This window comes from Oncorhynchus nerka, unplaced genomic scaffold (genome assembly GCF_034236695.1).
Source record: "Oncorhynchus nerka isolate Pitt River unplaced genomic scaffold, Oner_Uvic_2.0 unplaced_scaffold_2068, whole genome shotgun sequence".
Taxonomy (NCBI): domain Eukaryota; kingdom Metazoa; phylum Chordata; class Actinopteri; order Salmoniformes; family Salmonidae; genus Oncorhynchus; species Oncorhynchus nerka.
The window spans coordinates 6,863-17,998 of record NW_027039262.1 but is presented as its reverse complement, the minus strand read 5'-3'; the positions used below and the strand labels follow the sequence as shown (position 1 = coordinate 17,998).

The following is an 11,136-nucleotide window of genomic DNA, read 5'->3' as shown; positions in this document are numbered from 1 at the left end:
AATCTTTACAGGAGAGTCCCCTTCTAGCAGTAGAGGAGAATAGCAGGGCTAGCGGCAACAGACTGCAGGTCCCTCCGGGTAGGCGCGGGCCGTAGAGGACAGAGGCACCTGCTCACACGCAGCATCTAATGAAGAGGCAGATTACGACAGGACGGGACAAGGGCGAAGCAAACGAGAATCCGACAAAGACAGAAGCAGAAACAGAGAGAGAAATAGAGACCTAATCAGAGGGAAAAAGAGAGAACAGGTGTGGGAGAGTAAACGAGGTCGTTAGGAGAATGAGGGACAGCTGGGAGCAGGAAAGGAACCATAGAGAGAGAGAGAGATAGAGGGAGAGAAAGTAACCTAATACGACCAGCAGGGGGAAACGAAGAGAAGAGAAAGAACAGGGACAAGACATAACATGAAAATACATGACAGCAGCAAGAAGAACTGCCCCATCTCTACCTTCAGGCTCAAACCCTGTATCCCAACCCGAGCACTCAGTTCTGCCACCTCTGGTCTCAAGGCTGTCCCACTGCTACAGGAGGTCAAGCTCCCTCTCAGCCCAGTCAAAGCACTTCTCTGTCCTGGCACCCCAATGGTGGCACCAGCTTCCCTCTGATGCTAGGACAACAGAGTCCCTGCCCATCTGCCCGAAATGGTCTGAAACAGCTACGTCTTTAAAGAGTACCCCCCCAATACAAATAATAATAATAATAATAATAATAATAATAATGTGAAACTGACCAATTGAGGAGAAATGTGTTCACTGTGACATGTGGTTGTCTCACCTGGCTATCTTAAGATGAATGTACTTAATGTGCTGGTGATGTCACAGGGTCAGAGAGAACTCCTGAATGTAGTCATACAAAAACACTCCAGGCACTCAGCCCATAAGAACCATTCATACTGTCAGATCTAATATGAAGAGCTGAATACAACCATAAGAACCATTCATACTGTCAGATCTAATAGGAAGAACTAAATACAACCATAAGAACCATTCATACTGTCAGATCTAATATGAAGAACTGAATACTAAAGAGAAGAAGAGGTTGACCAGTACATATTCATGTAACTTTATTTTTCATTGGCAGATCAATAACGTTTGCTTCAATGCAGTTATCCAAACACATTCACGATCAGTAACTAAAGTAACTAATAAGCACATGTATTCATTTCATAAACTGTGTAACATTAAATAAAGTTGTAAAACAATCCCCCGCCCCCAAACTTGTGGTGAAAAGTGATCATCATACCATCTCTATCTGATACATGTTAGGGGCGGAAGGTAGCCTAGTGGTTAGAGCATTGAGCTGCTAACCAAAAGGTTACTAGATCGAATCCCCGAGCTGACAAGGTAAAAATCTGTTGTTCTGACTCTGAACAAGGTAGGTAACCCACTGTTCCTAGGCCATCATTGTAAATAAGAATTTGTTCTTAACTGACTTGCCTAGTTAAATAGAGGTTCAATAAAAAAAGTGTGAACTAGCTCCTTCCCACAGAATACTGCAGAGGGACAACCTGGTCTCAGAGCAAAATGTATTATATTATACAAAATAAACATCCGTGCCACTCCATTTAGTATGTTTGATTACATAGGACTACCAATATAAACTGAACTAAAATATAAACTAAACATGTAAAGTGTTGGTTTCATGAGCTGAAATAAAAAAAATCCAGTAATGTTCCATCCACCTGACAGGTGTGGCATATCAAGACGCTGATAAAACAGCATTATCATTACACAGGTTTACCTTGTGCTGGGGACAATAAAAGGCCCCACAACACAATGTCACAGATGTCTCAAGTTTAGGGAACGTGCAATTCTCATGATGACTGCAGGAATGTCCACCATAGACGTTGCCAGAGAACTCAATATTTCTATCTCTACCATAAGCCACCTCTAAAGTTGAGAGAAATTAGTTCCACAGTCAGGGCAGAAGAAGGGCTTCTCTCCTGTGTGTGTTCTCTGGTGAACATTTAGCTCATTTAATGTTTTGAAATATTTTCCACAGTCAGAGCAGTAATATGGCTTCTCTCCTGTGTGTGTTCTCTGATGAACTTTTAGCTCAGTTGACGTTTTGAAATATTTTACACAGCCAGAGCAGGAGTAAGGCTTCTCCCCTGAATGTATACGTTCATGTGTTTTTAAGGTATACAATTGGGAGAAACTCTTCCCACAGTCGGAGCAGACGTAAGTCTTCTCTCCTGTGTGTGTTCTCTGGTGAACTTTTAGTTCATTTGAGGTTTTAAAACATTTTCCACAGCCAGAGCAAGAATAAGGCTTCGCTCCAGTGTGTGTTCTCTGATGAACTTTTAGATCAGTTGATGTTGTGAAGCATTTTCTACAATCAGAGCAGAGGTAAGGCTTCTCTCCTATATGTACACGTTTATGTGTTTTTAAGTGGGAAAATTGAGAGAAACTAGTTCCACAGTCAGAGCAGACGTAACGCTTCTCTCCTGTGTGTATACGTTGGTGTGATTTTAAGGTGCCCAGATGAGAGAAACTCGCCCCACAGTTAGAGCAGAAGAAAGGCTTCTCTCCTGTGTGTGTTCTCTGCTGAACTTTTAGCTGAGTTGATGTTTTATAACGTTTTCCACAGTCAGAGCAGTAATAAGGCTTCTCTCCTGTGTGTGTTCTCTGATGAAGTTTTAGCTGAGTTGTTGTTTTGAAACATTTTCCACAGTTGGAGCAGGAGTAAGGCTTCTCTCCTGTGTGTATTTTTTAGATGTATTTTTAGCTTTGATAGAAATGGGAAAATCTCTTCACAATGTGGGCAGTGATGAGACCTCTTAGCTCTCTGATCTTCCTGCTGTTGATCTCTGGATGTAGAGAATGTCTCAACATGGCATCCTGTGTGAACATCAGAAGAACCAGTCAGTTGGTGTGAAGCCCTTTTTACATCAGTAGTTGTTACTAAGTGCTTAACAGAAACCCAGCCTAAAATCCCCAATGAGCAAGCAATGCAGATGTAGAAGCACAGTGGCCACAAAAAACTCCCTAGAAAGCAGGAACCTAGAAGAAATCAAAATACAAAAATCGTAATATTAAACATTCATGAAAATACAAGTGTCTTACATAATTTAAAAGCTTCTTGTTAATCCAACTGCGTTGTCAGATTTCAAAAAGGATTTACGGAGAGAGCATACCAAGCGATTATCTGAGGACAGCACCCCACATCAAAATACTTTTTCAACCAGCACAGGCGTGACAAAATCACAGACAGCAATTAAATAAATCACTTACCTTTGAAGATCTTCCTCTGATTGAAATCCCAAGGGTCCCAGCTACACAATGAATGTTTTTTTTGTTCGATAAAGTCTTTCATTATATCCCAAAACTGTCAGTTTAGTTGGCACGCTTGATTCAGTAATTCACTCGTTCAACATGCACACAAACGAATCCAAAAAGTTACCGGAAAAGTTTGTCCAAACAAGTCTAACGATGTTTCTAATTAATCCTCAGGTATTCTAATATCCAAATAAACAATAATATTTCAGACGGAGAATAGTGTGTTTAATAGAGAAGATAAATAACGAAGAGCGCACTCTCGTTGATGCGTGCAACATGACTACTTTTGTAATGGGGGACACCTTGGAAAAACTACAAATACTTTTTCATTTTTCAAAAAACAAGCCTGAAACCCTTTCTAAGGACTGTTGACATCTAGTGGAAGCCATAGGAACTGCTATCTGGGTCCTATCTATGTGTATATCCCATAGGCAAGCATTGAAAAAACCTGTGACCTCAAAAATTAAAAATATTCCTCAAGGTTTTCACCTGTCATATCAGGTCTGTTATACCCACAGACATTATTTTAACAGTTTTAGGAACTTCAGTGTGTTTTCTATCCAATGCAATCAAGTATATGTGTCAATCTGCAAAATTGTAATTATTCGCCTACCTCCTCATGCCTTTTGCACATAATCTTTTTTTCTACTGTGTTATTGACTTGTTAATTGTTTACTCCATGTGTAACTCTGTGTTGTCTGTTCACACTGCTATGCTTTATCTTGGCCAGGTTGCAGTTGCAAATGAGAACTTGTTCTCAACTAGCCTACCTGCTTAAATAAAGGTGAAATAAAAATAAATAAATAAAAATAAATATGCATCTCCTAGCTTCTGGGCAGTTTACTTTGGGCACGTCAGTCATCTGAAATTCCGGACAATAACCAGTATGTAAAGGAAGTTAAATAAAGGTAATAAATAAATAAATAAATACACTACCATTAGTGGTGAAATAAATGAATAAATTCTAAAGTTTGGGGCCACTTACAAATGTCCTTGTTTTTGAAAGAAAAGCACATTTTCTATCCATTCAAATAATGTCAAAGTGATCAGAAATACAGTGTAGACATTGTTAATGTTGTAAATGACTATTGTAGCTGGAAACGGCTGAAGATCTCGTACAACGCTGTGTACTACTCTCTACACAGAATAACGCAAACAGTCTCTAACCAGAATAGTGTCTAGAAGGCCAGCATCCTGGAGTCGCCACATTATTAAAGTGGCTGGAGTTGGGTCAGTGTCAATGACAGTGTGTTGGCAACAGCCACTCAATGTTAGTGGTTGCTGTTTAACAGTCTGATGGCCTTGAGATAGAAGCTGTTTCAGTCTCTCGGTCCCAGCTTTGATGCACCTGTACTGACCTCGCCTTCTGGATGATAGCGGGGTGAACAGGCAGTGGTTCGGTGGTTGATGTCCTTGATGATCTTTATGGCCTTCCTGTAACATCGGGTGGTGTAGGTGTCCTGGAGGGCAGGTAGTTTGCCCGGTGATGCGTTGTGCAGACCTCACTACCCTCTGGAGAGCCTTACGGTTGAGGGCGGGCAGTTGCCGTACCAGGCGGTGATACAGCCCGCCAGGATGCTCTCGATTGTGCATCTGTAGAAGTTTGTGAGTGCTTTTGGTGACAAGCCGAATTTCTTCAGCCTCCTGAGGTTGAAGAGGCGCTGCTGCGCCTTCTTCGACGCTGTCAGTGTGAGTGGACCAATTCAGTTTGTCTGTGATGTGTATGCCGAGAACTTAAAACTTGCTACCCTCTCCACTACTGATCCATCGATGTGGATAGGGGGTGTTCCCTCTGCTGTTTCCTGAAGTCACAATCATCTCCTTAGTTTTGTTGACGTTGAGTGTGAGGTTATTTTCCTGACACCACACTCCGAGGGCCCTCACCTCCTCCCTGTAGGCCGTCTCGTCGTTGTTGGTAATCAAGCCTACCACTGTTGTGTCGTCCGCAAACTTGATGATTGAGTTGGAGCGTGCATGGCCACGCAGTGCGTGGGTGAACAGGGAGTACAGGAGAGGGCTCAAGAACGCACCCTTCAGGGGCCCCGTGTTGAGGATCAGCGGGGAGGAGATGTTGTTGCCTACCCTCACCACCTGGGGGCGGCCCGTCAGGGAAGTCAGTACCCAGTTGCACAGGGCGGGGTCGAGACCCAGGGTCTCGAGCTTGATGGCGAGGCTTGGAGGGTACTATGGTGTTGAATGCCGAGCTGTAGTCGATGAACAGCATTCTCACATAGGTATTCCTCTTGTCCAGGTGGGTTAGGGCAGTGTGCAGTGTGGTTGAGATTGCATCGTCTGTGGACCTATTTGGGCGGTAAGCAAATTGGAGTGGGTCTAGGGTGTCAGGTAGGGTGGAGGTGATATGGTCCTTGACTAGTCTCTCAAAGCACTTCATGATGACGGAAGTGAGTGCTACGGGCGGTAGTCGTTTAGCTCAGTTACCTTAGCTTTCTTGGGAACAGGAACAATGGTGGCCCTCTTGAAGCATGTGGGAACAGCAGACTGGTATAGGGATTGATTGAATATGTCCGTAAACACACCGGCCAGCTGGTCCTGCGCATGCTCTGAGGGCGCGGCTGGGGATGCCGTCTGGGCCTGCAGCCTTGCGAGGGTTAACACGTTTAAATGTCTTACTCACCCGGCTGCAGTGAAGGAGAGACCGCATGTTTCGTTGCAGGCCGTGTCAGTGGCACTGTATTGTCCTCAAAGCGGGCAAAAAAGTTATTTAGTCTGCCTGGGAGCAAGACATCCTGGTCCGTGACTGGGCTGGGTTTCTTCTTGTAGTCCGTGATTGACTGTAGACCCTGCCACATGCCTCTTGTGTCTGAGCCATTGAATTGAGATTCCACTTTGTCTCTGTACTGACGCTTAGCTTGTTTAATAGCCTTGCGGAGGGAATAGCTGCATTGTTTATATTCGGACATATTACCAGACACCTTGCCTGATTAAAAGCAGTGGTTCGCTTTCAGTTTCACGCGAATGCTGCCATCAATCCACGGTTTCTGGTTTGGGAATGTTTTTATCGTTGCTATGGGAACGACATCTTCGACGCACGTTCTAATGAACTCGCACCGAATCAGCGTATTCGTCAATATTTCCATCTGACGCTTGTCGAAACATGTCCCAGTCACGTGATGGAAGCAGTCTTGGAGTGTGGAGTCAGCTTGGTCTGACCAGCGTTGGACAGACCTCAGCGTGGGAGCCTCTTGTTTTAGTTTCTGCCTGTAGGCAGGGATCAGCAAAATGGAGTCGTGGTCAGCTTTTCCGAAAGGGGGGCGGGGCAGGGCCTTATATGCGTCGCGAAGTTAGAGTAACAATGATCCAAGGTTTTACCACCCTGGTTGCGCAATCGATATGCTGGTAAAATTTAGGGAGTCTTGTTTTCAGATTAGCTTTGTTAAAATCCCCAGCTACAATGAATGCAGCCTCCGGATAAATGGTTTCCAGTTTGCAAAGAGTTAAATAAAGTTTGTTCAGAGCCATCGATGTGTCTGCTTGGGGGGGATATATACGGCTGTGATTATAATCGAGGAGAATTCTCTTGGAAGATAATGCGGTCTACAATTGATTGTGAGGAATTGTAAATCAGGTGAACAGAAGGATTTGAGTTCCTGTATGTTTCCTTCATCACACCATGTCTCGTTAGTCATGAGGCATACGCCCCCGCCACTCTTCTTACCAGAAAGATGTTTGTTTCTGTCGGCGCGATGCGTGGAGAAACCCGTTGGCTGCACCGCATCGGATAGCGTCTTCCCAGTAAGCCATGTTTCTGTGAAGCAGAGAACGTTGCAGTCTCTGATGTCCCTCTGGAATGCTACCCTTGCTCGGATTTCGTCAACCTTGTTGTCAAGAGACTGGACATTGGCAAGAAGAATGCTGGGGAGTGGTGCGCGATGTGCCTTTTTTCGGAGTCTGACCAGAACACCGCCTCGTTTCCCTCTTTTTCGGAGTCGTTTCCTTGGGTCGCTGCATGCGATCCATTCCGTTGTCCTGTTTGTAAGGCAGAACACCGGATCCGCGTCGCGGAAAACATATTCTTGGTCGTACTGATGGTGAGTTGGCGCTGATCTTATATTCAGTAGTTCTTCTCGACTGTATGTAATGAAACCTAAGATGACCTGGGGTACTAATGTAAGAAATAACACGTAAAAAAACAAAAAACTGCATAGTTTCCTAGGAACGCGAAGCGAGGCGGCCATCTCAGTCGGCGCCGGAAGTTGTCATTGAGACTGGTATTTTGCGGGTACTAGTTAATGAATCTGCCAGTTGAGGACTTGTAAGACGTCTGTTTCTCAAACTAGACACTCTAAAATACTTGTCCTCTTGCCCAGTTGTGCACCGGGGCCTCCCACTCCTCTTTCTATTCTGGTTAGAGCTAGTTTGCGCTGTTCTGTGAAGGGAATAGTACACAGCGTTGTACAAGATCTTCAGTTTCTTGGGATCTCCAGTTTCGTTCTCACATGGAAGGCTCTACCATGTGAGAAATTTCAAAGTTTCAGAAGAAAGGTCTTTGTTTCTGGCCATTTGAGCCTGTAATCGAACCAACAAATGACCCAGATACTCAGCTAGTCTAAAGAAGGACCATTTTATTGCTTCACTAATCAGCACCACAGTTTTCAGCTGTGCTAACATAATTGCAAAAGGTTTTGTAATGATTAATTAGCCTTTTAAAATGATAAACTTGGATTAGCTAACACAACATGCTATTGGAACACAGGAGTGATGGTTGCCTGCTAATGGGCCTCTGTACACCTATGTAGATATTCCATATTTATTTTTTAATCATCTGTTTCCAGCTACAATAGTCATTCTGTGCAGCGCAAAACGAGACGTAGGCCTATCCTCAACCAATCATATTTCTCAAATCCTTTTCAGGGTAAATTCCAGCCGAACATGGAGAGGACAGTAATGCATAACTACACTGAAAAAATATATAAATGTAAAGTGTTGGTCCCATGTTTCATGAGCTGAAAAAAAAAAATCTGAAATGTTCCAACACACACTAAAAGCTTATTTCTCTCAAATGGTGTGCAGAAATATGTTTACATCCCTGTTAGTGAGCATTTTCCCTTTACCAAGATAATCCATCCACCTGACAGGTGTGGCATATCAAGAAACTGATTAAACGGCATAGTCATTACACAGTTGCACCTTGTACTGGTGTAACAGTATAACTTTAGTCCGTCCCCTCGCCCATACCCGGGCTCGAACCAGGGACCCTCTGCACACAGACAACAGTCACCCACGAAGACATCGTTACCCATCGCTCCACAAAAGCCGCAGCCCTTGCAGAGCAAGGGGAACCACTACTTCTAGGTCTCAAAGCGAGTGACGTCACGATTGAAACGCTATTAGCACGCACCACCACTAACTAGCTAGCCATTTCACATCGGTTACACTGGGGACAATAAAAGGCCACACAACACAATGTCACAGATGTCTCAAGTTTTGAGGGAGCGTGCAATTGTCATGCTGACTGCAGGAATGTCCACCAGAGCTGTTGCCAGAGAATTGAATGTTAATTTCTCTACCATAAGCTGCCTCCAATGTCCTATTAGAGTATTTGGCAGTACATCCAACCCGCCTCACAATCGTAGACCACGTGTAACAACGTCAGCCCAGGACCTGAGGTGGGTCTGGCTGCCAAGTGGGTGGGCCTATGCCTTCCAAGGCCCACCCATGGCTGCACCCCTGCCCAGTCTTGTGAAATCTACAGGTTAGGGCCTAATTCATTTCAATTGACTGATGCCCTTATATATATATATAAAAACAGCCAAACATGTTCTCTCGTTTCTGCATCACCAAATGTTGTGAGGCAAAAGAGTACGAATTGTGTTTCTTACCCTAACGGTTCTCTCACTGTCACCCAAAAGCAAATTAAATTTAGGGCCAGGCTTAATTTTGGGCCTACTTTTTCTCATGGTTGCTATGCTTAGACCGAGCGAGCTACAGTCAAGCGGGGCATCTCGTTGAACTCGGCACGGCCTTGAGATTATGGAAATGCCAATGCAGGCACTCTGTGTCTTTAAACACCTCACTTTGTCACTCCATCCTTGCTGTGTGTGTGTGTGTGTGTATGTGCATGTGAGAGGTTTTTCTTTGACATCTGTTGGGAGAAATGACTGATTTACAGTTCATGAGGGTTACCTAGTAACACATATGAAGTTTTGAAAAGATCTGATCTTTTAACCCCGAAACAGCACCTATGACACCATTTTAAGGCACTTCCGGTGGGCACAGGAAGCTGAACGTGAACACATATCCTCTTTGGGGTAGGCTCTTACAGAATCCTGAGTTTAAAGTCTTTATGTTAAGAATTGACTGATCTACACAGGGTTGAACGCAATCATCTTCACATTTGCAGGTTATGTACATCAAAACACCTTTTTGGTGAATTTAACCACTTTCGGTAGTTCCAGGAATCTTAGAATCGACACAGGTAGACCTCATAGTGCGATGCGCCGCCACAATGGTGTTTGTTTAGTAAAGTCAGATCAATGTCTTGGACGATCACCTAATGATTAATTAGCAGCCCACATAACCAAATATTATAGCATAACATTACTGTTACAACAAAAACCGAATTTCTTACGAGATTTTAGGATGGTTTGCTGAATCGTCCCAAACTCAACATCGCGCCATTAGGCAGAATGTGCTTTGATGAAAACAAAATACAGGAATTCAAAATAATTCAACACCATCTGCTCTAATTTTCTAACCAAACAGTAATCCAAGAAGATTTAAATGCATATTCCCATGAAACTGATTGAGATCAAATGATTGGCATGCAGACGCAGCTTGGTCATTTCACTGGTAAAACGTGAAGAATTATCATTCAATATTGACAGTGATGATGCCATGGCCTATTTTGAAATGAGCTATGCCTAACTTGGTGATTGAGGGTATTAAACATTTTCAACGTTTTTGAGACAATGTGTGGGCAAAGGCAGGCGTTACAAGTTTAAAATGTTTTTGCTTCGCTGGGAAGTCTTGAGTTGTTCAGGGATGTGTGATGTCAGAATTACAGAATTCAACCTAGCAATAGACTGGTCATAACTTATGGAGGTCTAATACATGAAGATAACTTATAGATAGAACCAGCTCTTACCATGACTAACAGTTGTCCTAATCTTCTCCTCCACTTCTTCATCTTTAATGTTGACATTCAGCTCCAGTGTTTGACTGCAGTCTTCCAGCTTCACTGATGCCATCTCTGGATGCTGCAGTGCAAACTGGGCTCCACTGTCACTATCAGGACCCAGTGACTGTAGGTTTGGATTCAGTGTGGAAGGAGAGTGGCAGGCTGTGTTTGTCCTCACTGTTGATATTACTGGCCTCAGATTAAGGTCTGTAGTAATAAAGACAAACAGAAACAAAAGTTATTTTCTTGACAGTTCTGGCACTTTATTCTGTAAAAATATTTTATATTTTTCCTTGTTCAATTATCTCATTTCAGTAGATCGGGTAGATAATCCTTGACAAAACATTAGATCACATTAGACACAAAGTACACATTTTAAATGGCACAACATAAGTGCACTTAATCTATAGTAGATTTCCTAAATTCACATAAATGCATAAATGACTCAACAACCATTTAGTACAAGATCACAGTATGTTTCAGGCAGCACTATGTACTATTTTATGAATAACCTTGTCTTCACTGTATTATTTCACTCACAGAAAAAAATAGTATTTCTCGTTTACACCATATTAAGAACAATCAGGGTTCCTACAGTAGCAAGTCAAATTCAAGGACTTAAGTACTTTTTCAAGCAGTAATATTTATTTACTTTAAGCCCCATGTGAAAACACTGAATTATAGATAAATATAGAAACAACTGAATGTGTCTGAATATTAG

At 43.0% G+C, this 11,136-nt stretch overlaps 2 protein-coding genes across 4 annotated transcripts in view; both read right to left on the bottom strand.

Moving 5' to 3' along the window:
- Window positions 1-10,561, bottom strand: part of LOC135567429 (oocyte zinc finger protein XlCOF6-like) — a 40,427-nt gene extending 29,866 nt beyond the window's left edge. For 2 of the 3 annotated variants that reach the window (XR_010462356.1, XM_065014828.1), the window contains exon 1: window positions 10,383-10,561. Coding sequence is in view for 2 of the 3 variants with exons in the window: in XM_065014828.1 (XP_064870900.1) it covers window positions 10,383-10,485 (103 nt within the window). In the remaining variant the exon portion in view is untranslated. The remainder of the gene's footprint in view (window positions 1-10,382) is intronic. The other variant, XM_065014827.1, reaches the window with a different exon arrangement.
- LOC135567430 (zinc finger protein ZFP2-like) lies at window positions 1,046-2,707 on the bottom strand (the record flags this gene model as incomplete). Its single annotated transcript, XM_065014829.1, has 1 exon — window positions 1,046-2,707. A coding segment is annotated over one exon (819 nt), but the record flags the coding sequence as incomplete, so codon positions are not given.
- Window positions 10,562-11,136: the final 575 nt, after the last annotated feature.